Source organism: Neoarius graeffei, chromosome 7, assembly GCF_027579695.1.
Source record: "Neoarius graeffei isolate fNeoGra1 chromosome 7, fNeoGra1.pri, whole genome shotgun sequence".
NCBI lineage: Eukaryota > Metazoa > Chordata > Actinopteri > Siluriformes > Ariidae > Neoarius > Neoarius graeffei.
In genome coordinates, this window is record NC_083575.1 from 45,002,357 (window position 1) to 45,029,383 (window position 27,027).

Here is a 27,027-nt window from a genome sequence, read left to right on the forward strand (position 1 = left end):
GGCTCTCAGAAGTAAAGATGGGAAGAGGATCACCAATCCCCCTAATTCTGCGCCGACAAATAGTGGAGCAATATCAGAAAGGAGTTCAACAGTGTAAAATTGCAAAGAGTTTGAACATATCATCTACAGTGCATAATATCATCAAAAGATTCAGAGAATCTGGAAGAATCTCTGTGCGTAAGGGTCAAGGCCGGAAAACCATACTGGGTGCCCGTGATCTTCAGGCCCTTAGACGGCACTGCATCACATACAGGCATGCTTCTGTATTGGAAATCACAAAATGGGCTCAGGAATATTTCCAGAGAACATTATCTGTGAACACAATTCACCGTGCCATCCGCCGTTGCCAGCTAAAACTCTATAGTTCAAAGAAGAAGCCGTATCTAAACATGATCCAGAAGCGCAGACGTCTTCTCTGGGCCAAGGCTCATTTAAAATGGACTGTGGCAAAGTGGAAAACTGTTCTGTGGTCAGACGAATCAAAATGTGAAGTTCTTTATGGAAATCAGGGACGCTGTGTCATTCGGACTAAAGAGGAGAAGGACGACCCAAGTTGTTATCAGCGCTCAGTTCAGAAGCCTGCATCTCTGATGGTATGGGGTTGCATTAGTGCGTGTGGCATGGGCAGCTTCCACATCTGGAAAGACACCGTCAATGCTGAAAGGTATATCCAGGTTCTAGAGCAACATATGCTCCCATCCAGACGACGTCTCTTTCAGGGAAGACCTTGCATTTTCCAACATGACAATGCCAAACCACATACTGCATCAATTACAGCATCATGGCTGCGTAGAAGAAGGGTCCGGGTACTGAACTGACCAGCCTGCAGTCCAGATCTTTCACCCATAGAAAACATTTGGCGTATCATAAAATGGAAGATACGACAAAAAAAGACCCAAGACAGTTGAGCAACTAGAATCCTACATTAGACAAGAATGGGTTAACATTCCTATCCCTAAACTTGAGCAACTTGTCTCCTCAGTCCCCAGACGTTTACAGACTGTTGTAAAGAGAAAAGGGGATGTCTCACAGTGGTAAACATGACCTTGTCCCAACTTTGAGATATGTTGTTGTCATGAAATTTAAAATCACCTAATTTTTCTCTTTAAATGATGCATTTTCTCAGTTTAAACATTTGATATGTCATCTATGTTCTATTCTGAATAAAATATGGAATTTTGAAACTTCCACATTGCATTCCATTTTTATTTACTATCTATCCATCTATCCATCTATCTATAAACTTTTCATTGACGTTAGCTAAACCATGAGAGATTTTATTTCCTATTAACGAACTTAAAACATTCTCCATTTACTATGAGAAAAAGCTACGGTCACATCAGTGTATCTGAAGGACATGTGAGACAGGAAGGGGCGTGGCTTCCAGGGTATGTCTTAATATCAAAGTACAAAACACCTGTGCAACTATCAGTTAATACAACACAGTAATTCTAACTAAACAAATTAATTAAAAGGTCACCAGTCAAAGCAAATATTCTAATTTAAGAAAAATTCATCAAGGAGAGAAGAATTTAACTGAAAGTTGAAGGTGTTTAAGAAACAGGAGCATGACGGAGGTAGTAAACATTGAAAAATGCATATCAATAGCCATATAGAAGAGTAAGAGGATCTTTATCTTTATGAACTTAATACATGTTATTCCACCAAATCCATATTAGGAAATTGACCATACTATCAAATCTTGTACCTTTAACAGCAAAAAAACAATGAACTGGAATCTACCACAAGACTGATTTAAGAAATAAAGGAACAAGATAAGACTGTGCGTCTTTGGGGGAAAATGGGGAATAAAAGCGATCATGTGGAGACAGCTATATTACAAACTTGTAATTACACAGAACGTAATGTGTGCAACCATAAAGACAAGGTCTGAGAAGGAGGACATAAAGCAAACCATTATGTAATGTTTATTACACTTTATTAAAAAAAAATTGTCCATATAAGGAGTAGTAATAAACCTGCAAGTTCTAGAAATCAAGTAAATAAAATACTTTTTGATGTGCAAGGAAAACAGCTAAAATTTTCTACTTTGGATCAACCAAGTCCCAATACTTCCTGGATTTAGACATAGAAGTAAAAATAGTAAAACGAACCTTTTGTAGAAATAATGGTTGTAGTTAATACAGGAATTTTTACCTTTTAAGTGAAGTAAACTAACTACAAGGATCATAACCTGATTTCTGTCAGTTAATCTTCTGTTACAGTGATTATAACTGTGTATACTGCCATTTATTTGGTTCATTTGTTGATTAATGACCATTGTCAGATAAATGTGACATGGGAAACATTTGGATTAATATCAATCTCCCGGTTAGCAATTCTATGTCCTCCTATCACTTGAATTTTGGTCGATCAATGCCCTTGTGTTCTGGGACATGTCTGTAGGAGCACCGATTATTCTTGATACAGCCTGTTGTCCTCCAGAAATAACACTCATCAGGAAACTTACTGCACAATTGAGAAAGAAAACAGAGAACAAAATATTTTACACAACACGAACATGTAACAAACACTTGCAGAGACATCAAAAGAAAGCGATCTGAAAATCATGTACACATTACTAAGGAATTAATTTAAATCTATACCTCATTTCCAAATACACTGACATAAAATTATAAATTATTTTTTAAAAATACAAATGTGGGAACATGAAAACATTATTTGCATTTACTTACTTTACTTTTCCTGTATCTGTTGTTGCAGCTTTGGATACACCAAGGTGTGTGTGGATTCTGTCAGGGTAACGAACTACAAGACAAGTTTCAGCTATACGAAAACCCTAAAATACACATACATACAAACAAGTAAGACACAAATATTCTCCCATCACCAGTCATGATCTGCAGCACCATGCTGAGAGGACATCTTTCAGGTACTTGACAGCTTTAAGCTTCCCTCACTCATTAGCTGCACGAGGATTTATAGCTCCTGAACAAAACTAGTTTTTCCCCCTATTGTCAGGAGTTCGTGAAAGCCTATTAATTCACCAACCAGGAATACAGAAGAATCTAACTGACCCTGTTCTCCAGAGGAAATAACAAACCTTCGCGCTGTCTGGAGTCAACATTCTTCTCCATTATGTCAGTTTGAAACTGGGTGAGAACTGCACTAGGTTACCGTATTTTCTGGACTATAAGCCGCTACTTTTTTCCTAGGTTTTGAACCATGCGGCTTATACAAAGGTGCGGCTATTCTGTGGATTTTTCTTCCACCGCTAGGGGCGCTCTAACTGGAAGTAGAATCAAAAATAAGATAGACGAAAAATCAATGCAAAGAAGAATTAGCAGATCTTTAGCAGATAGAACACGCACGACAAATTACTAACTGGTAATTATTTTCAAATCCAGCGAAGATGATTAAAGTGACTTGTGGTTTCAAACACAGGAGAAATGAAGGTAAATAAATACCGGTTATTTTCTCTTGGTTCTGTTCCGTTTTAATCAGCAAAGTTGCTGCCGTGTTAAAAGGCACTGTTCGGAAAGAATCTGTTCAGGTACATACATGTACATTTACAGTACAAAATCGTTCTGTACATGCAGTAAATATCTAATTTTTCAACATAGATATCTGCGGCTTATAGCCCGGTGCGGCTTGTATATCTTTTTTTTTAAATTTTTTTTAAAAATAGAGCGGATGCGGCTTATATACAGGTGCGCTCTATAGTCCAGAAAATACGGTAACTCTAATGCAGAAGATACTTGTCAATCTCGTACTCAAACAACAACCCGTGTCACATTCTACTCAGAATATTTCGTCTGAATTACTAGCTCACTCTTTTTACACTGCAAAATGTATACAAGTTATTAAGCGCTGCAGTAGTACAGTTTGTTTTCCATTATGGAATAGAGGCCTACTGACCTTTCAAGCCTTTCTGTAACTTCATGGCCTGTGTACTGTAAACAGAACTCCACTTGTTTTGTGACAGATGGTTTTAACCCCCCCCCCGAATTAATAAATAAAACACCACAACACTTACATTCATTTCTCGGATAGCTCTCTCACAGTCCTCTTTGTTGATGTAGTTGACAAAAGCACAGCGTCTTGCGGACAATAATTTTACACTATGGACTGGCCCAAAACTGTACAAAAACAAGAAGAACAGCAAATTAAATGTTTCCATCTTGTAGACGTTGAATTCAGCATAATTTTGATGCAGATTTCTGGCAGGCACAGAATCCAGTTTGCATCCAAAAAGTGCTTTACATGCAGCACAAAGTATAAACTAGAAAAAGAAACCCAACTGTATGAGATGATGACAACTTACTTGCTGAAGAGCTCATGGAGTTTTAATTCTGATATAGCAGGCACTAGATCCCCAACCCAGACTGGAAACAGCTCTCTGCCAGTCAAAGTATGCACACACACACTTCAGTTACACTTACTGATAAAGTCAAAATGGATCACTGACGAGCACGAATCTAAGAGTAGACTCTTACATGGTAGCTGGTACAGCTGTACTGACTTTAGGTGGGTTCTGGGGGACTGGTCCGAGTGGGACTTTCACAGGCTGAGTATTTCTCTCTGGATAAACTCTTACTTCTTCAACCTGCAACTGTGCAGCTGCCATATTACCTTTAGTCAAAGAAAATGGGACAGAGAGAAAAAAAACAACCAGAATTTCTTTGTTAAAAAGTGTTGTAAAACATTGTGTGAATAACACTGAGTTTAAAGATACATGGTATTACCGTGTAAACCAGAGAGAGCTTCTAAAGCTTTTTCTACTGTTCCATGTATGATCAGAGCATTTGAACTTTGTTCTCTAGTGTATCCCATATCCTGCAGATAATATCAGACAAGACACATTATCAAAATAGTATTGGCATACATGTAGCAGGCAAGCACAAAAGAGGTCTTAATTTGTTATAATTTAACGTAGATAGCATTTCAGTACATATAAAAAAAAAAAAAGTCTTCTGTTTATGGTATTTTAATATTTAAACTATCAGTAGACAATTTTGAATCAAAATCTTAGTTAAATCGAGCCAGATTTCTTTGTGCTGCTTCTAGGAATGATGCAAACATGAACCAATGGACTCCCACCATCCTGTCGGGCTGATCAGGTAGCCAAACGGAGTGTTGAGTTAGATTTCAAATGACCAATAATCATCATCATCATCATCAAGTGGGGCGGCACGGTGGTGTAGTGATTAGCGCTGTCGCCTCACAGCAAGAAGGTCCGGGTTCGAGCCCCGTGGCCGGCGAGAGCCTTTGTGTGTGGAGTTTGCATGTTCTCCCCGTGTCCGCATGGGTTTCCTCCGGGTGCTCCGGTTTCCCCCACAGTCCAAAGACATGCAGGTTAGGTTAACTGGTGACTCTAAATTGACCGTAGGTGTGAATGTGAGTGTGAATGGTTGTCTGTGTCTATGTGTCAGCCCTGTGATGACCTGGTGACTTGTCCAGGGTGTACCCCGCCTTTCGCCCGTAGTCAGCTGGGATAGGCTCCAGCTTGCCTGCGACCCTGTAGAACAGGATAAAGCGGCTACAGATAATGAGATGAGATAATCAAGTGGTTGTGTTGTCAAGGGTGACAGTGCCTTACTAGGAATGGTATGTTACCTTCCAGGCTGAGCAACGTGTCAACTGATGAACCTTTTTTTTTTAATAACTAAAAATAGTATACAATTAAAAAGAAATAAAACCGCAGAGGCCATCCTCTGTGTGCTGGTATCATTAATTGAAAACTATTTGAACCTACTGATCTCAGCTTTTGCTGATGAGAAAAATCACCAAACCTTCACACATTCATGTGGGCAAAAAATAAATTAACTAATCAGTTTTAATCAAAACCACCCAGCAAGATGAACAATTCATATTGCACAACCTCTAACTAAAAACCCATGCCCATGGTCTTACTTACCATTAACTGCATTATTTGTACCCTCATGAGCTCTTGAGCAGCATCAGTACAGGAGCTGTCAATCTTTAAAACTTCCTTATAGGTCAAACTAGCCTCATAGTATCGCTAAGAGAGGAATCGAACCAGAGACATTAGTGATAGCATGAGAAGGTGGTCAGTGACCTGATATTTTTAAAAAATCTTAAATTTTTGTTTCTATCCAAAATGCCTGAGTACAGGGTGCAATTTACCTTAAGCCCAACTAATGCTTTCCCTTTTCTGTAGAGTCCTTTAATCCACGTGGGGTTCAGAGAAAGAGCAATATCAGCATCTATTAAAGCCTTCTCATATTGTTGCATTTTCTCATAACAGAAGGAGCGATTTCCAAACAACCTGTCATGTTGATACCATGAGTAATTTAAAAAAAAAAATTTCTGGAAAGGACACTGAACATCTGGGCTATGCAATTACATAAATGTTAATACTTACTTGACTTCTTGAGGATTGTGCTTTATTGCATCAGTAAAATACTTCACAGCCATATCCAAATTTCCTGTTTGAGCATATTTATTACCCATCACTGAAAATAAAAAGGAAAATGTGGTCACTGGACATATTACAAACAAACAAAATCCCATTAAAACATCTGAACCAAAATATTTTCAGGAAGATACACACACCTGCCAACTCCATGCTCTTTGTAACATTGTCCTTTACTGGTTCCTCTGAAGCTGAAGGCACCTTTTCATTAACATTCTGTGGAGAGACAGGATTTTAAAATTGTATTGTTTTTACTTAAAGGAACAGTCCACCGTACTTCCATAATGAAATATGTTCTTCTCTGAATTGAGACGAGCTGATCCGTACCTCTCCGAGCTTTGCGCGACCTCCCAGTCAGTCAGACGCGCTGTCACTCCTGTTAGCAATGTAGCTAGGCTCAGTATGGCCAATGGTATTTTTTGGGGCTGTAGTTAGATGCGACCAAACTCTTCCGTGTTTTTCCTGTTTACATAGGTTTATATGACCAGTGATATGAAACAAGTTCAGTTACACAAATTGAAACGTAGCAATTTTCTATGCTATGGAAAGTCCGCACTATAATGACAGGCGTACTAACACCTTCTGCACGCTTCGGCAGCGCATTGATACCTTCACTCCTGTTTTTTTTTTCTCTCCCCCGCCCCCCCTAACTTCCGTCAATACAACCAACGTGACCACCAAGACAAGTAGCCTGCACTCCTTGGAACACAGTCTAGTCAGGGGGGCGGGGGAGAGGGGGAAAACAGGAGTGAAGGTATCAATGCGCTGTCGAAGCACGCAGAAGGTGTTAGTACGCCTGTCATTATAGTGCGGACTTTCCATAGCATAGAAAATCGCTACGTTTCAATTTGTGTAACTGAACTTGTTTCATATCACTGGTCATATAAACCTATGTAAACAGGAAAAACGTGGAAGAGTTTGGTCGCATCCAACTACAGCCCCAAAAAATACCATGGGCCATACTGAGCCTAGCTACATTGCTAACAGGAGTGACAGCGTGTCTGACTGACTGGGAGGTCACACAAAGCTCGGAGAGGTACGGAGCAGCTCGTCTCAATTCAGAGAAGAACATATTTCATTATGGAAGTACGGTGGACTGTTCCTTTAAAAGCATCCCAGTCTCTTAAATCAAGCTGTCTAGTGTGTATCTGATTGAGAGACTTGACCAGTTGCATTATAAAGCTGTGAAGGAAATTAACTTAAAAGAGACAAACATAGAATGAAGCAGAATTTCCCATAAATGTTCTTTTGCAAACCTTCATCTTGGGCTCTGCTGTATTTTTTTGTGCTGTCTCATGTTTCTTGGAGTTTTCAGCCTTTTTGTCCTTCTTGTCAGGTTTCTGCTCAAGTTTGCGCTTTGCGATGGCTGCTGCATTGGTCACAAAGCAGCTATTCATATCAAGCTATTGAAACATATGTTGCAGAATGACTGTTCAATACACATGCAGGTTCTAAATCGACTTGTTGAAAGCTCTAGCGATGTTACGAGGCACAGACGGAAAAAACAAGCCAACCTCTAAGTCATCAGCAATGCTCTCTTGATCATCATCATCGTTATCATCACAACTGTCACTGCTCTCTGGGGCTACCGAGTCGCACTGTGGGTCAGGGTGAGGAGGTACACTGTTATTTCTTTTTTTCCTATTTTCACACTCTTTTTCTGTAGGCTTAGATTTAACTGGAACAGCAGCAGCATCCTATGGGGAGGGGGGAAAAAGTGAGACATGCATGTGAATATTATATTTTCTGTTTGGTTTCAATAATTAGTACTAGCAAAATTTCACATGCATGTGGGCTCAAAACATGACTATGAATTACAGTAATAAATCAAAACAGATGAGAAATATTGGTTGGGCACTAATCCCTTATAAAATATTTAGAAACATTTGCATACCTGTTTGGCACTATCTTTATTCCCATTTTCCTTTTCTAATTTTTCTAGTCGACGTCTCTCTCGCTGCCTCTGTAGTATACCAGAAAAGAGTGGTACCTCAAGTAAATATTGAAACTCCCGGTCAAGATTATGCTGCATCATCTTAGCACAAGTGCGTAAAGTTTACGTTACCATTTTCTTCTGTTTTTTCTTTTCTGCTTTTTTCTTAAGTTTTTCCTCTTCAGCTACAAGTTCTTTAGCATTTTTAGCAGCCTCCTAAAAAGGAAGAACACATCTTCAGCTACAAGTTCTTTAGCATTTTTAGCAGCCTCCTAAAAAGGAGCTGTAACTAGCTTTACAGGGCATACATTCAATAACCAAATTGCATGTAAACGGCATTTACCTCAGGTGTGATGCATCTGGCTGATTTATAATGTCTTATTGCAGGCAGCTGTTGGGAACCCCTTTTATCTAGAAAGTTTTGAGTAAAGCCACAATATCTATTGTTTCGCCTGCCATATTCATCATCCTCATCATCATCAGTCAAATCCTCATAAGCTTCCAAATCATCAGGGGAATCAAGACCTTAAAAGCAATCGTAGGATGAAAAACCTCAGATAAATGTAAAATAAAGTTACTTTATTTCCTTAAAGTCAAATCCATTTCTTGATTGAGTGGACCTGTGATTCTTGTTGTGAAGTTACAGATATGGGGGAAGACATTCATTTTGATAAATATTATGAAAATGCACTCCATTTATTTTATCTATGGAGCCAGCTTAAAGACCGACGTAATAAGAGGTTAAGCCCTGAACCAAGATACACAGTCACTGTAGTGAGGTCATACAGTAAAATGTGAAAAATGACATTGTGTAATATCCACGATCCTTTCAAGTAAACCTATGGCTGATTGTGTGAACCTTCAAAAGGATGTTCGAACACCCACCACTGTTAGGCACATTTCCATTAAAATTAGGAATCTTAAAGCCTAATATGTGCAGTATTACATATAGTAACAACAGATTTGCTGACTATTCTAAAGCGATAAACAACCACCTCTCACCTACAGTCTGTGACTAATACCCCACTTATACTCACACACTGAAAACCGTTTACTTATTGCTATTATGCTGTAATGGTGTTCTGTGGGAATGGGAGCAAAACTTAGGCCCTGTCCTCACGGCAACGGATTCAGGTGAATCCAATACAATTGTTTATCGTTTTGGCCTGGCGTCCACACGGCACCGGCGTTTTGGGTGCCCCAAAACGAAATCTTTTGAGAACAGGTCCCAGAGTGGAAAGATCTGGCAACGTTGCCGTTGCGAAGTCGTCTGGATGAGTAGAACGGATTTGTTTACAATGACGTCACAACCACATGACTGTAAGTGCTTCACGCCGGGTAGAAGTGTAACGAACTCGATGCGAGTTGTCAACAAATCCTATAACTTGGTTCATGAAACGCGCTTACAAAATATTTTCACTGTGAATATTTATTGTGTAATGGTGCAAAGTGAGAGAGAGAGAGAGAGAGAGAGAGAGAGAGAGAGAGAGAGAGAATAGCCCTTAGGGCAGAATCAATCCCGCCAGCAAAAATAGGGAAAAAAAGGAGCGATCTTACCTCTTCAGATGTTGGTTTAAGTCCTACAATACATTCCTCAAAAAGGGCGTAGAAGAACAAATTAATCCATCAACGTGTAGCATTCAATTTATTCCGGACCATTAAAGACGCCGCCTTCCGCGTAGAATCATACGTCATCCTCGCCGCCATATTGGATGGGTCAAAGTGGAGAATAAAGATGCCTCATTCATGTGCTGCATTTAACTGTACCAACAGGTTTACCGTCCAAATGAGATCACATGGGATTACCTTTCACAGGTGAGACTGGAAAAATACTTTTCATTGTATTTGGTCATTATAACGTAATTTTACGAACAGATTTTTCTGACTTTGTGGCTAATATGAAGTCTCGCGCATAATAGTTTATGCGCGTGCGTCCTTACTTCTATTGTTCTGGTGTCTCCGAAGGGACCGTCTTACAGCGCCCCTAGAGGTGTGGCATGTGTATTGCATCGTTTTCAGCAAGCGTTGCGTTGCCATATGGACCTGATATTTTACTGATCGTTGCCCATGTGGACGTGATATTTTTTTAAATAACATCTCATTGCCGTTGTGTGGATGTAGCCTTAAAGTTGAAACATTAATGCATCCCCTGGCAACGTTAATGATAATCTTTTGCCACAGCTCCAGTAGGAACTGGGAACCACTGGATTAACATGTTGTGACATAAGTGATGATGCAGTGATATTCTGACAGAACTGACACCTACAGTGGCATGCAAAAGTTTGGGCACCCTTACTGAAAATGTCTGTTACTGTGAATAGTTAAGTGAGCAGAAGATGAACTGATCACCAAAAGGCATAAAGACGACATTTCTTTTCAGTGTTTTCTGCAAGATGTGTATTATTTTTGTTTTGTACAATTGGAGAGTGAAAAAAGAAAAGGAACACCATGCGAAAGTTTGGGCACCCTAATACAGTTGAGTTCTCAGGTAACTTTTACCAAGGTTCCAGACCTTAATTAGCTTATTGAGCTGTGGCTTGTTCAAATTCTTCGTTAGGAAAGGTCAGATGATGCAGATTTCAAAGCTGTATAAATTCTCTGACTCCTCAAACTTGTCCCTAAAATCAACAGCCATGGGCTCCTCTAAGCAACTCCCTCGCATTCTGAATACAGGGTATCTGCACATTTTTCAAGTACAAATTTAAAGACTTTTAAGACCTTTTCAAGACCTCTAAATGGAAAAATTAAGACTGTACCATGACAAAGAAAACGATAAATATGACAACTTAAAACTTTTCTGCAATAGTTTTTTTACGAACCTTAAGAAGAATGCACACAATTGGTGAACAACAGGGTGCATCAATGGCAACTGTTAGACATGCAAACAGCTGAAGCAAAGTCGTGTGTTCTGGGCCTGCAGAACTACTGTAGCAGCAAGGAGAAGACTGGTGTTTACTGGAGAAAACACCATGAATCATTTCAAAAACAAAAACAATAAACAGCAAGTAGAACCAGCTGAACAACCTTAGCTGGCACTATTTCAATCCCCAAAGGTTATCTTTGATGATGTGTGATTTTGTGTCTGACAGCAAAATCAGTCTGAGTGTCGTACAGTACACAGCTGGCTGAGGAAGTTCTCGAGTATCTTCTGCATTATAGCAGGTAACAGCATAAACCTGTTTATGCAGTCATACAATCATCAGAGCGTTACATTAAACACAGAAAAACCGTCACCTTTCATAACCATTATCAATATTAATCAATGTGTTGTCATAACTAAACTAATTATCATCAGTGCAATTGTTATATCAATGTTCATTATTCAAAAATAATCATTAATTATCTATAATCCATGAATAATTGCTTGTATTACTACTACTACTAATAATAATAATAGTAATAACTACTTTAATAATTAAAAAAACCCTCAATTTTATAACATTAATAATCACTACTTATTAGCTATATTAATTGTGTAGCAATTATTATAATTCAGTATTATTACCACTTAATTAATAAGCAGTGATTATCAAAATGTAATTTAATAAGTAGTGATTATTAAAATGCTATAAAATTGAGTTATAAGATTAGTTAAAATTATTATTAAAAAGTAGTTATTATTATTAGTAGTAGTAGTAGTAGTGATACAAACAATTATTCATGGGTTATAGATAATTTGTTTTTAATAGTGAACATTGATAACTGAACTGATAATAATAACATTAACAAGTATTACTAGTAGTATTATTGTTTATTATTAGTAGTACAGTTATTTTATATCAATGTTCACTATTTTAAAAAAAATTATCTATAATCCATGAGTATTTGTTTGTATTCTACCAATTACCACTTTTTAAAAATTATTTGTAATAATTTTTAATAACTTAATTTTATAACATTTAATAATCCCTAGTACTTATTAATCACTAATTCATAAGTAGTAATGATTAATAATCAATAATTACTGTTACTACTAATTATTATTAGTGGTTGTTAATATTATTCATATTACATTAAAAACACTTGCAGACGATAAGTAATAAAACAAACTTTTTGTACAAATTTATACTGTACTATATTTAGAATTATTGTATTTTCTGGAGTTCTTTTTAATTGAGTTTTGAAATAAAGGTTGTTTATATATTTATATTAAACTTAGTACAATAAACAATGTTAATTATGTAAAAAAATGATGCTGATCATTATTATTAGTAGTATTTCCTATAAGTCCCATTTTCCACCTGACTCTTGTGCACATGCGCATGCGCGACCCCCCCTGCGTTTCACTCCAGAGCACTTGACCTCTAACACATGCGCGTGCGCCTCGTGTCCGTGAAAAGCCAGTTTCCCAGTGGGCCGTGTCCCCAGTGCTGCGTTACCGTCTTTAAACACATTTGTGCGATCCAGCGCTTTTTATCGCAAACGATTCTTCTCCTTATTTTGGGGGTATTTGTCATCCCCCAACCACTTGTCGTTAAACAGACATCTTCCCATAATTATCAACGCTTTCTAGCGCCCGCGTAAGCTCCCTGCGCATCTCTCACACTTCACACCACCGCTCCACACCACACTGCCTCCAGTAGCCTCCTAACGTTAGTTCTTGATCTACGGAATGCACAGAACGCACAGAACCAATGCTGCCCCCAAAAGGTACGCTGGTCACTTAAAATTACAGTTAAAAAAATACCCCAAACCGGATGGAGACATTTCACTCGTTCGGTCCAATATTAAATTTAATACCTCCCTTTCGAAAATTCCAGTCATTCCAAACAATTTAAGATGTTTTAAGGCCTTGAAAACCGAAAATTGTATTTAAGACTTTTTAATGACCCACGGGAACCCTGGAATAATAAAATAATTGATGCTCACAAAGCAGGAGAAGGCTACAAGAACCTAGCAAAGTGTTTTCAGGTAGCTGTTTCCTCAGATTGTAATGTTATTAAGAAATGGCAGTTAACAGAAACAGTGGAGATCAAGGTGAGGTCTGGAAGATGATGAAAACTTTCTGAAAGAACTGCTTGTTGGATTGCTAGAAAGGCAAATAAAAAACCCTGTTTGAGTGCAAAAGACCTTCAGAAAGATTTAGCAGACCCTGGAGTGGTGGTGCACTGTTCTACTATGCAGTGACACCTGAACAAATATGACCTTCATGGGAGAGTCATCAGAAGAAAACCTTTCCTGCGTCCTAGCCACAAAATTCAGCGTCTGAAGTTTGCAAATGAACATCTAAATAAGTCTGATGCATTTTGGAAACAAGTCCTGTGGACTCATGAAATCAAAATAGAACTTTTTGGCCACAATGTGCAAAGGTATGTTTGGAGAAAAAAGGGTGCCAAATTCCAGGAAAAGAACCCCTCTCCAACTCTGAAGCATGGGTGTGGATCGATCATGCTTTGGGGTTGTGTTGCAGTCAGTGGCACAGGGCACATTTCATTGGTCGAGGGAAGCATGGATTCGAATAAATACCAGCAAATTCTAGAAGCAAACATCACACTATCTGTAAAAAAGTTGAAGTTAAAAAGAGGATGGGTCCGACAATAAGACGATGATCCAAAACACACCTCAAAATCTACAATGGAATACCTCAAGAGGCACAAGCTGAAGGTTTTGCCCTGGCCCTCACAGTCCCCTGACCTAAACATCATTGAAAATCTGTGGATAGATCTCAAAAGAGCAGTGCATGCAAGACGGCCCAAGAAACTTGAACTGCAAGGATGAATGTGTGAAAATCCCCCAGGTAAGAAGTGAAAGATTATTAGCTGGCTATAAAAAAAGTGTTTACAAGCTGTGATACTTGCCAAAGGGGGTGTTACTAGGTACTAACCATGCAGGGTGCCCAAACTTTTGCTTCGGGCTCGTTTCCTTTATTGTAATTTTGAAAATGTAAAAGATGAAAATAAAAAAAAATGGTTTTGCTTAAAATATAAAGGGAATGAGTCATCTTTAACTTTATGCCTTTTGGAGATAATTTCATCTTGCTTAACTGTTCACAATAACAGCAATTTTGACCAGGGGTGCCCAAACTTTTGCATACCACTGTATATAATCCAGATACTTGTACTGTGTCACTGTAAACCAACTGGCAGCAAATTCAAAACAATAAGGAAAGATTGACAGATACAGCTGGAATTTAGAATGAATTAACACATCATATTTGGTCTTGACTGTTTTACATGTCTCGTGGAGATTCGCGATCCCATTAACACTCAGAGGTCCGGGGCCTTTCAGACAGTTTGAGGCAGTCTGCCACACCTTGACATTTTCAAGTTTTGGACAAAAAACAGATAAGGTACCATCATTGCAAAATTTTAAACAAGCATAAGATCCTTAGTTTTGCTAATTTTATTGTTTTTCACTCTGTAAAATTAGTTTTCAAATGTCTAAACAATCTTGCTCCTTTGCCCCTTGCTAGACTCATAAGATCACAGAGCAAATCCACTAGAGCAGTGGCAAGTGTAGAATTTCATTCTGCAAAACATCCTTTGCTCAGTCAGCCTTTTCAGTCAAAGGTCCAAAACTTTGGAATTCTCTACCTGATCATCTGAAATCGCTTTCAAGCTTCACTAATTTAAAAAAAATTACAAAATCTTGGCTAATTCAACAACAATCATGTAGTCATATATAGTCTTTTTTTAAACTTTATAATGGATTATTGCTACCAGAATTTTTCCCCCCCATTTCAAAAGCCCTCCTAAGGACAAGTGTTGAAAATTAGCATTTGCTATAAACACTACGATACAAGCATGGGATACGCTGTTCACTTATATGTGCACTGTTTTGTCTATGTATATTGTATCCGTCCCTATCAAATAAACCATTAAAAAAAAAAAGTTTTTCATCTAACTAAAAACATCTATGCAAAAGTGGCACATACGGTGATATTCTAGAAAACCCAACAATAACAATGAGAGTAAAGTAAATGTAATGAAATTATTTATTAAAATTCAGTGTAAACACAACTAGACAAAAACCTATTTTCAATGGTCTTCAAATTTCGTTAAAAAAAAAGAAAAGAAAAAAAAAACCACACACACTATAAACATATCTAGCCAAGACTAAGTTTGAACCTTGTAAACATAAGTACTGGCTACATAAAAGTAAGAAGAGCATTCAGTAATGTTATGTAGTTTCAATACAAATTGCAAAAAAGTCTGACAAACTGAAGCCAGTGGCTATTTCAAATGAACACCGATTAGACGGGTGTATCACACCTGTAACTGCCCCCACCCCCCCGTCACTGTCCATGTGGTGTTGGCTGTCAATGGCTCTGCCAGGGCACTGTTGTTACCTTCCCCCAAAGCTTTGCAAGCTACTTCAAAGAAAATGTGTCACTATTGCCGCTTTTCCACTACAAACGCGGCTGAGCCGTGCCGTGCCGAGTCGAGCTGAGCGGGGCTGTTGGAGTTGCATTTCGACTACAACCGCGCTGAACCGTGCTGGCTGGAAGTGGGTGGACACATTGGGTGGAGTTAGTGAAAGTGGGTGGACGTCACGTGATGTCGTTAAGCAGCGCAAACAGTGACATCAGTGACAGTGGCGGAACAAGTCAGAGCCGGGCCGGGGGCGGGGCAAATGACCGGGCCCTTTATTAAAGCTTATCATAACATCATTTTAGGCTACAAAATGTCCGCAACTGCGGTGATTACCAATTTCAACACTACCGGGTGCAACTATATGTTATTTAGTACATCAAGTCCTTCAAACGAACATGTAACTCAGAAACAAAAAACATTAGGATACTGTACATGGCTCATAATAAAACATCAATAGCCTATACTGCGCACATTATTTGAAGGGCATACGAATGAGCGCTCAGAGTGGTGACAGGAAGAGTCAGAAATAAAAGGAGGGCGGTGCAAACCTCACTGAATGCACTGTGTTTACCAATTTCAACACTATGGATTAAGTCCTTCAAACGAACATGTAACTCAGAAACAAAAAAACATTCGGCGACATACTGTACATGGCTCATAATAAAACATCAATAGCCTACTGCGCGCATTATTTGAAGGGCATACGACGAGCCTTGCGCTCCGCGAACTCGTCCACGATGCTCTGTATGTCACTGATTCAGTGATCTTTTAAGCGGTAGTCTCACGACCCGAATAGTAAACAATAAACATGGAGGACATGGAGTCGTTAGTGTTGCTGGTCTTGGTGCTGTGGCTTGTTGTCACCGACAACGTGGACAGATACTGGCAAGAGCGTATAGATGAGGCGAGGCGCATAAGGCTTCAGAAATTCTCGTAATTCATAATTATTCTTCTTCCGGGTTTGCGGTGTTTACAGATCCCAGCGCGCTCGCGGGGCGTGTGTGGGCATGTGAGGACACTCCTCCTCACCAATCAGTGCACAGGGGAGTGTCTGCTCACGCCCCCAACCTCAGTCGGCACGGTTTGGCTCGCTTCAGCCCCACTCCAAAACGGTGCGAGTTTTAGGGGCTAAGCAGGGCTGAAACGAGCTGAGTCGTGCTGGTTTTTGGTAGTCGAAACGCGAGCCGTGTCGGGCTGAAGTGAGCTGAAGCGAGCTGAAGCGAGCTGAAAAAGGGTAGTGGAAAAGGGCCATATGGCTCTCTGCTCCCATGTACAGTCTGTCACAGGCAACCTCGTTCCAAGTTTCCGTTTCCGGTTGAGAGTACGTCGTGCGCGTTCTGGCTGCCGCTTCTCACCAGAGCTTTTTTTTTAAATTTTATTTCTTTTTCTATTTTTTTTTTGTGTGTTTGTGTAGTTTGTTGTTTGAGTGTTTTGTCCGCTGGTTGTGGTGTAGCTCCGGACCCAGTTTTGGGCGTCGGTTCCCTCCAGGCCTTGGTTCGCTGTGGGTGATGCCTGCGTTCCCAGTTGTGGACTGCAGTGAGCTCGTTGCTCATTTTACATCGTGGTTGTCCAGCGCTCTGTACTTTAATGCTTGGCGTGATGTTCCGAGCGATGTTGCTCGGTGGTGTCGCGGCGGCTGTGCAGGTGGTTTGGGACATACCAGCGCTCTGCGTGGCGGAGCTTCTCTGCTCGCTTTGTGGATCCACGGCGTGGTGTTCGAGTGATGTTGCTGACGGCGTCACGGCGGCGGTGCTGGAGATGTGGGACTTGTTTTTGTGCGCCTTTTGGTGGGACTGTGGCTGCTACACCACGGGAATTACATCCTGACCCCTACTTGGTGGACTTTTTACTTTGTATTTATTTATTTTTATTATCTTTTTTTTCTTTCCTTGTCTATAATTGTAAAGCGTCCTTGGGTTTTTTGAAAGGCGCTATATAAATTTAACTTAATAATAATAATAATAATAATAATAATGTGTGTGTCCAAATCCAAAAGAGCTCATAAAAATCCTCTTCAACTGTACATACTCAAATTGTTCAATAGGTAATGGTGCCTGTAAGGTCACTGTGGCTCTCTGCTTCCATTTCCATCTCTTTGTAAAGTCACAGGAAAACCAGTTCCAAAAGTGTGTCCAAATCCAAAAGAGCTTATAAAATATGACCTCTTCAGCTGTATGATGGCCAAGAAGTTGTGAAGTCACAATCAGCAAAGAAAAGCGCTTCAGAAAAAGCAAATGGCATCTTCAGCTCTATCAGCCCAATCATCTTTGCCTCAAATCACCAGTCCTAATCTGGATGCCAAGCATCAAAACAGTTTGTCTGGTTGAAGGCAGACATCACATGCTTTGCACTTCCACCGGGTCTTTGTTTGTCTTCCTTGCTGTCTGCAGTACACGCAGCATCTGCGACCATCACCGGCCCTCTTCCCATCTGTGCTAAGCACGATCCCACAAACTGGATTGTGTGCCTTGCCAGCTTGCTTCAGGGGAGCCTGTGATGTTACTGATCACAAATATCTTCGGCGGGATCAAGACGAAGCTCAAAGTGCATTTCTTCATCATTGCTGTCCTCACTGAATACATCTGACCTTGCATCATCGGACTCACTCTCAAAAGCAAGTTGTTCCTGGATCAGCTGTGAAGCTTCGGCAGGCGACATCTTCCGTGCGTTGGTCATAGGCTACATCCACACGACAACGGCAACGAGATGGTATTTAAAAATATATCGCGTCCAAATGGGCAACGATCAGTAAAATATCAGGTCCATATGGCAACACAACGCTTGCTGAAAACGATGCAATACACATGCCACACCTCTAGGGGCGCTGTAAGACAGTCCCTTCGGAGACACCATAACAATAGTAGTAGTAAGGACGCATGCGCATAAACTATTATGCGCGAGACTTCATATTAGCCACAAAGTCAGGAAAATCTGTTCGTAAAATTACATTATAATGACCAAATACAATGAAAAGTATTTTTCCAGTCTCACCTGTGAAAGGTAATCCCATGTGATCTCGTTTGGACGGCAAACCTGTTGGTACAGTTAAATGCAGCTAATCTTTATTCTCCGCTTTGACCTTTCCAATATGGCGGCGAGGATGACGTATGATTCTACGCGGAAGGCGGCGTCTTTAATGGTCCGGAATAAATTGAATACTACACGTTGATGGATTAATTTGTTGTTTCTCACCTGTGAAAGGTAATCCCATGTGATCTCGTTTGGACGGTAAACCTGTTGGTACAGTTAAAGGCAGCGCATGAATCTTTATTCTCCGCTTTGACCTATCCAATATGGCGGCGAGGATGACGTATGATTCTACGCGGAAGGCGGCGTCTTTAATGGTCCGGAATAAATTGAATACTACACGTTGATGGATTAATTTGCTCCTCTACGCCCTTTTTGAGGAATGTATTGTAGGACTAAAACCAACATCTGAAGAGGTGAGATCGCTCCTTTTTTCTCCTATTTTTGCTGGCAGGATTGACTCTGCCCTAAGGGCAGAGTCTCTCTCTCTCTCTCTCTCTCACTTTGCACCATTACACAATAAATATTCACAGTGAAAATATTTTGTAAGCACGTTTCATGAACCAAGTTATAGGATTTGTTGACAACTCGCATCGCAATGAGAAGATCATTGGCACTACTGGTGTTAAGAATCAGACCATTTTATAAATGAATATTTTGCTGTAGAGCTGCAGTGTTTGTACAATTGCATGTTTTTGCTTCACTATTACTGTCACTATTCTGCTTCTTGCATTACTACTGTGAACTAACACTGAACATAATAATAATAATAATATCCAAGCTCGTGTTTCACTCTCACTAGTGCTCTGTAAGGCTTTTTCTTGGTGATATCCTGGTGATATTCATTACACTTCTACCCGGCGTGAAGCACTCACAGTCATGTGGTTGTGACATCATCGTAAACAAATCCGTTCTACTCATCCAGACGACTTCACAACGCCAACGTTGCCAGATCTTTCCACTCTGGAACCCATTCTCAAAAAGATTGCGTTTTGGGCACCCAAAACGCCGGTGCCGTTTGGACGCCAGGCCTAAACGATAAGCAATTGTATCGGAGTCACCTGAATCCGTTGCCGTGTGGACAGGGCCATAGTCTCTCCTCAAAGTTTCTCAGTTGGTATGTAAACAAGTGAACATGTGGACTTGTTTATAACGGTGAAATGGGGCATGTTCTCACCCAGTCCTGCTAGACAATGACCCAATGACGCTATTGATTGCCCGAGTGCTTAGCATCTGAATAGCTGAGGGGTGCGTCATTAAGAGGCTGCTACTGCCGAGAGAGCTGAAAATCCTAAGATTTCTTTTTATTGTCTTTACAAAGAGCCATCGATAAAGATTATTTTAAACACACGGCTCGAAATTCGCGGTGGTCCGGTCGCCCAAGGCAACTTAATTTGTCATTTGGCGGGTAATTCTTGTCACTAGCCAGCCCGGCTGGCTAGTTGAAAAAAAAAATATATATATATATGTATATGAAGCGAAGATTCAGACACACCGTCAACTAAAGCCGCCGCATATTAAGCGTGTGCCGTGTCTGTGTTAATCGATGTGGATGGAAAATACTGAAGAATTCCGAATCATATCGTGTACAAGTCAGGCTGTCAGTTTTTTCACTACTGCGCATGCACATAACGCATCTCGTTCAATATCGCGGTAATCACATTTTTTTTTCTCCTCCGTGCTCTCACGGAAGGCGGTCGCATCTCTGCTCTCCTCTCCTTTTTTTTTCCTGCTTGTGCTCTTTGTTCGTCTCGTCTGCCTATACTTTTTTTTTTTTGAGAGACTCCGCATTGAATTTCTAAACTAAAAAAAGCATGGATTTGATAAACTAGTCTCCTAACAAAATTGACACAGTTTCTGGGTTCAGGGGAACCCACCTGTCCTAACAGAACGTCTGTGGAGGACATTGAAGATATCTACCTATTCAGAACCATGACTACAGGACTTTTGCTGATTGGATTAGGCATTGCCCTGGTATATCGAGGAAATCAGACAATGGTGACAGCTGTTCAAAGCCCCACAAAGCTGCCCGATATGATTGGAGTGGTGGGCAAAGCTGTTGGCACTTGGACTGTGGACATTCAGAACTTTAACCACAAAATGGTTGTTATCTCGGAGCAGCTTTCAGCTTTGCAATGAATACATATTTCGGAGACCAAATGGAATTGAATTGAACAGAATGGACGAAATGGACAGATATGGACGAGTGGTGTGGACGTGTAAAGACTGCGTCTGTTTGAAAGACTAAACAATCTCTATCTTATCGACATTCGGCTCCCTGAACAGCACTGGCCTTGATCAAGGCCGTTGCTGGGGTAATATTTCCCCCAGAAGGTCACTGCTGGGAGACACTCTCGCATTCCTTCCCCAATTTTCCGCGGTCGCCGTTTTTCACCCCCAGTGTGACAAGCGGGTGCGTGACCAGCGCCGTTTGCATGGCTGCAGGAGCGGACGGCTGCTTGCTTGCGCTGGGCTACCTCTACCTCCTCCCCTTCCCTCCTACCCCCTTATTACCCCCTCCTTCCCCCCCTCAAGTCCCATGTTTCAAAGTCAGGGTATCTGCACATTTTTCAAGTACAAATTTAAAGACTTTTAAGACCTTTTCAAGACCTCTAAATGGAAAAATTAAGACTGTACCATGGCAAAGAAAATGATAAATACGACAACTTAAAACTCATCTCATCTCATCTCTAGCCGCTTTATCCTTCTACAGGATCACAGGCAAGCTGGAGCCTATCCCAGCTGACTACGGGCGAAAGGCGGGGTACACCCTGGACAAGTCGCCAGGTCATCACAGGGCTGACACATAGACACAGACAACCATTCACACTCACATTCACACCTACGGTCAATTTAGAGTCATCAGTTAACCTAACCTGCATGTCTTTGGACTGTGGGGGAAACCGGAGCACCCGGAGGAAACCCACGCGGACACGGAGAGAACATGCAAACTCCGCACAGAAAGGCCCTCGCCGGCCACAGGGCTCGAACCTGGACCTTCTTGCTGTGAGGTGACAGCGCTAACCACTACACCACCGTGCCGCCCAACTTAAAACTGTTTTCTGCAATAGATTTTTTTTACTAACTTTAAGAAGAATGCACACAATTGGTGAACAACAGGGTGCATCAATGGCAACTGTTAGACATGCAAACAGCTGAAACAAAGTCGTGTGTTTTGGGCCTGCAGAACTACTGTAGCAGCAAGGAGAAGACTGGTGTTTACTGGAGAAAACACCATGAATCATTTCAAAAACGAAAACAATAAACGGCAAGTAGAACCAGCTGAACAACCTTAGCCGGCACTATTTCAATCCCCAAAGGTTATCTTTGATGATGTGTGATTGTGTCCGACAGCAAAATCAGTCTGAGTGTCGTACAGTACACAGCTGGCTGAGGAAGTTCTCGAGTATCTTCTGCATTATAGCAGGTAACAGCATAAACCTGTTTATGCAGTCATACAATCATCAGAGCGTTACATTAAACACAGAAAAACAACTGTCACCTTTCATAACCATTATCAATATTAATCAATGTGTTGTAATAACTAAACTAATTATCATCAGTGCAATTGTTATATCAATGTTCATTATTCAAAAATAATCATTAATTATATATAATCCATGAATAATTGTATTACTACTACTACTACTTTTTTAATAATAAAAAAATTAATTCAATTTTATAACATTTTAACAATCACTACTTATTAGCTACATTAATTAATAATTAATAGAGTAGCAATTATAATTCAGCATTATTAATTACTACTTAATTAATTAGTAATTATTATCAACTACTGCTTAATTATACTAATTAATAAGTTGTGATTATTAAAATGCTATAAAATTGAGTTATAAGATTAGTTAAAATTATTAAAAAAGTTATTAGTAGTAGTAGTAGTAGTAGTGATACAAACAATTATTCATGGATTATAGATGATTTGTTTTTAATAGTGAACATTAATATAACAATTGTACTGATAACATTAACAAGTATTACTAGTAGTGTTATTGTTTTATTATTAGTAGTAGTTATTTTATATCAATGTTCACTATTTAATTTGTTTGTATTCTACCAGTTACTACTTTAATTATTTGTAATAATTTTTAATAACTTAATTTTATAACATTTAATAATCCCTAGTACTTATTAATCACTAATTCATAAGTAGTAATGATTAACAATCAATAATAATTACTACTAATTATTATTAGTGGTTGTTAATATTCTTATATTAAAAACACTGTTGTAGACGATAGGTAATAAAACTAAAAAACTTTTTATACAAATTATTTATATTGCACTATATTTAGAATTATTGTATTTTCTGTAGCTCTTTTTGAGTTTTGAAATAAAGGTTGTTTATATATTTATATTAAACTTAGTACAATAAACAATGTTAATTATGTAAAAATGATCTCATCTCATTATCTGTAGCCGCTTTATCCTGTTCTACAGGGTCGCAGGCAAGCTGGAGCCTATCCCAGCTGACTACGGGCGAAAGGCGGGGTACACCCTGGACAAGTCGCCAGGTCATCACAGGGCTGACACATAGACACAGACAACCATTCACACTCACACCTACGGTCAATTTAGAGTCACCAGTTAACCTAACCTGCATGTCTTTGGACTGTGGAGGAAACCGGAGCACCCGGAGGAAACCCACACGGACACGGGGAGAACATGCAAACTCCACACAGAAAGGCCCTCGCCGGCCACGGGGCTCGAACCCGGACCTTCTTGCTGTGAGGCGACAGCGCTAACCACTACACCACCGTGCCGCCCTTGTAAAAATGATGTTAATCATTATTATTATTTCCTACAAGTCCCATTTTCCACCTGCGTTTCACTCCGGAGTGCTTGACCTCTAACACACACGTGCGCGCCTCGTGTCCGTGAAAAGCCAGTTTCCCAGTGGGCCGTGTCCCCAGCGCTGCGTTACCGTCTTTAAACACATTTGTGCGATCCAGCGCTTTTTATCGCAAACGATTCTTCTCCTTATTTTGGGGGTATTTGTCATCCCCCAACCACTTGTCGTTAAACAGACATCTTCCCATAATTATCAACGCTTTCTAGTGCCCACGTAAGCTACCTGCGCATCTCTCATTCTCCACAAGCACCGCACCACACTTCCTCCAGTAGCCTCCTAACGTTAGTTCTTGATCTACGGAATGCACAGAACCAATGCTGCCCCCAAAAGGTACGCTGGTCACTTTTAAAATTACGGTTTAAAAAATACCCCAAACCGGATGGAGACATTTCACTCGTTCGGTCCAATATTAAATTTAATACCTCTCTTTCGAAAATTCCAGTCATTCCAAACAATTTAAGACATTTTAAGGCCTTAAAAACCGAAAGTTGTATTTAAGACTTTTTAAGGACCCGCAGGAACCCTGAAAGTGTACTTGTGTTATTGTGTGCTTTTGCGGAGGTTTTTAAAATGTTCCGACACTGTACTCCTGATAGGAGCATAGTGGGGGGTTCGGTTCTTTTTTTCCTCATCTTTTCCTTTTTCTTTCCTTTTTTTTCTTTTCTCCCTGTCTTCCTGTCCTGTTCCCCTCTCTGTAAGGACAGGTTGATGGTCAATTTCACTGGTAACAGTGACAATAAAGGATTCATTCATTCAAATTCAACAGATGTGGCCACATTATCGCCCATTTAAACACATGTTTTTGTTGTTGTTTACATCTACCAAAGCTACGTTGCAATGTGGAATTTTCTGAAAGCTGTACAGAAACCTCCAGAGATGGGGACAAAGCGACCTCGGCCTGAAGAGGAGAAAAAGCCCGCCGATAAAGCATATGAGAAGGAGAAACGACAAAGGACTTATAAGCAAACGTGGGCGCAGGGTAGGCCTTGGCTGCGATACGATTTTTATGGAATAATTAATTTTTTTCAAGTTGATTACTAGTCAATATGAAGCTCCTCATGCTTTTTCCCTCATAAATGGTTAAATACAGAAAGCATGTTGGACATAGGGGTGGCACGGTGGTGTAGTGGTTAGCGCTGTCGCCTCACAACAAGAAGATCCGGGTTCGAGCCCCGTGGCCGGCGAGGGCCTTTCTGTGCGGAGTTTGCGTGTTCTCCCCGTGGGTTTCCTCCGGGTGCTCCGGTTTCCCCCACAGTCCAAAGACATGCAGGTTAGGTTAACTGGTGACTCTAAATTGACCGTAGGTGTGAATGTGAGTGTGAATGGTTGTCTGTGTCTATGTGTCAGCCCTGTGATGACCTAGTGACTTGTCCAGGGTGTACCCCGCCTTTCGCCCGTAGTCAGCTGGGATAGGCTCCAGCTTGCCTGCGACCCTGTAGAAGGATAAAGCGGCTAGAGAATGAGATGAGGGACATATTTTGGGTGCTATAGTCATGATAGTAAGTATATTTGTTTTCAATACTCATACACCAAGTTGCCAAATTTTCCAATATATTATTATTTGTTGACATTACATTTTGGTGCTCTGTATTGTTCTCATTTATGTATTTAACAACAGTATCAAAATACTCGGGTCTTGAAATAAATGCACATCAGTCATGAACAATGGTAACTACTCTCTTTTGCGTTATTTCTGACAGAAGTAAAATTCATACATGAACAAATTTTGGCTAGTTGATTTTCTGTTTGGCTAGTTACTTTGGAAGGTAGCTAGTCCGGCTGGCTGGTGAAAAAATATATGAATTTCTAGGCCTGAAACACATATATTTGAAAACTAGAAGATTCAAGGTTTCTAATGATGTCACTTGTCTCCAGGACAAAAACTTGCCTAGCTTCAGATGTGTATTTGGAACAGTCCTCAGACCTCACACAGTCAGGTGGGAATAAACACGACACTCATTACTTTACTGTTATGAAAGACTGAACGGTAATTAACCTTTGTTATCTATCCGATGTTGCTTTACCTGATAAACATTTCATCAGTGAAAGGGGCTTAAATGAACATAGTCAGAATATGGCAATCAGTCCATAGTTTTGGCCCATCAAAATAAGTGACAAAAGCATGGCTTTGAAAAATGATTAAAAAGCTTACCGAGTCCACTACCATATCCCAGGGTATTAAATAAAATATCGTATTGTGGAGTGTTTCCTTTGATCAAGTCGACCATAGCCTCCTGTGGAGGTTTATCAGGTATTAGTCAAGAAATAGAAACAAAGGACAATGTAACATTTTAACCGACACTATAGAGTCCGGTCTATTTTGTTGGGAACCATATTAATAAAACATCCAACTAACAGAGTGAGACAATAAGGAAGTACTTACGTGGGCCTGCATCAGTCGTGTGTTCTCAAGCATACGGAAGTAACCTGCCAACACAAATCACGGAAAATAAGCGTTCTGCAACACGCTAGTAGCCATGGAGCTTAACCACATCCCGCTCACCTGTGGGCTAGTACTGCAAAACACTTCTGCTGTGTAGCTAGCAAGCTAATCTTAACAAATGTGTTGGCTAAGAAAAAAAAATAAGACTGCTAGCTAGCGGGGAATTGTTCTTAATTACAAAAAAAATAAATAAACCAACGTAATAATACCCTTAACCTGTTTCAGTATTAATTCTGAAATATTTCAAAAGCTATGCGCGATAACGGAGTGTTATCTCATCGAAGCTACGCACTTATTTCGCTAACGTCAGTGAGCTAGCCAGCTAAAGTTTGGAGAAACAACTCAGAGTCTGTATTCTCATGTTCCAATGACAAACTGATACTTACCCGGTCCAAAGCCATTACGATTAGACATTTTATATTGTATGTTTATATATATATATGTACAGAATTATGCTAAATCTATTATTTAACTGTTTATTCTATCCCAGCATTAGAAGCGCGCTACGTGTATACTTCTTCCTGCCAGCTCACACCTTAACCTCAACCGTGCGCATGCGCACTACCTCGCACCATTCTGCTTCCCACCAAGTTCACCTGAAAACGTGCATGAAATCCTTTAGAATTAAACACTTTGAATGATTAAATAATATCCTCTTTCAGCTTTTAGATGGATCAAATAAACATGCCTAAACATTACTAGCTTAATAATAATAATAATAATAATAATAATAATAATAATAATAACAAAGGTGGACAGTAATGAAGTACTTGAGTACTGTACTTCCATCCATCCATCCATCCATCCATCCATCCATTATCTGTAGCTGCTTTATCCTGTTCTACAGGGTCGCGGGCAAGCTGGAGCCTATCCCAGCTGACTACGGGCGAAAGGCGGGGTACACCCTGGACAAGTCGCCAGGTCATCACAGGGCTGACACATAGACACAGACAACCATTCACACTCCCATTCACACCTACGGTCAATTTAGAGTCACCAGTTAACCTAACCTGCATGTCTTTAGACTGTGGGGGAAACCGGAGC

The 27,027-nt window shown here is 40.0% G+C and overlaps 1 protein-coding gene across 1 annotated transcript; it reads right to left on the reverse strand.

The window, feature by feature from the left end:
* Positions 1 to 1,689: 1,689 nt before the first annotated feature.
* si:dkey-33c12.4 (uncharacterized protein LOC560112 homolog) lies at positions 1,690 to 26,529 on the reverse strand. Its single transcript, XM_060925741.1, has 18 exons — positions 26,370 to 26,529; positions 25,924 to 25,967; positions 25,693 to 25,774; positions 8,674 to 8,855; positions 8,463 to 8,546; positions 8,292 to 8,360; positions 7,912 to 8,094; positions 7,654 to 7,800; positions 6,538 to 6,613; positions 6,347 to 6,437; positions 6,109 to 6,250; positions 5,879 to 5,983; positions 4,707 to 4,797; positions 4,458 to 4,593; positions 4,286 to 4,360; positions 3,998 to 4,100; positions 2,697 to 2,800; positions 1,690 to 2,469 (listed from the first exon to the last, which is right to left on the reverse strand). Exons 1-18 carry the CDS (start codon positions 26,395 to 26,397, stop codon positions 2,355 to 2,357), a joined length of 1,857 nt encoding a protein of 618 aa, XP_060781724.1. The 5' UTR covers positions 26,398 to 26,529; the 3' UTR covers positions 1,690 to 2,354.
* Between the last annotated feature and the right edge of the window lie 498 nt (positions 26,530 to 27,027).

What these genes read in the sequence shown, in the direction of transcription:
- si:dkey-33c12.4 (XM_060925741.1), bottom strand. Translation starts at nt 26,397, where the DNA reads ATGTCTAATCGTAATGGCTTTGGACCGG. An exon ending in CCAGATGCATCACACCTGAG is followed by an intron (nt 8,547 to 8,673) that starts GTAAATGCCGTT and finishes CTTCCTTTTTAG; the next exon opens with GAGGCTGCTAAAAATGCTAA. An exon ending in GAGCTATCCGAGAAATGAAT is followed by an intron (nt 2,801 to 3,997) that starts GTAAGTGTTGTG and finishes TGTGTATTTTAG; the next exon opens with GGTTTTCGTATAGCTGAAAC.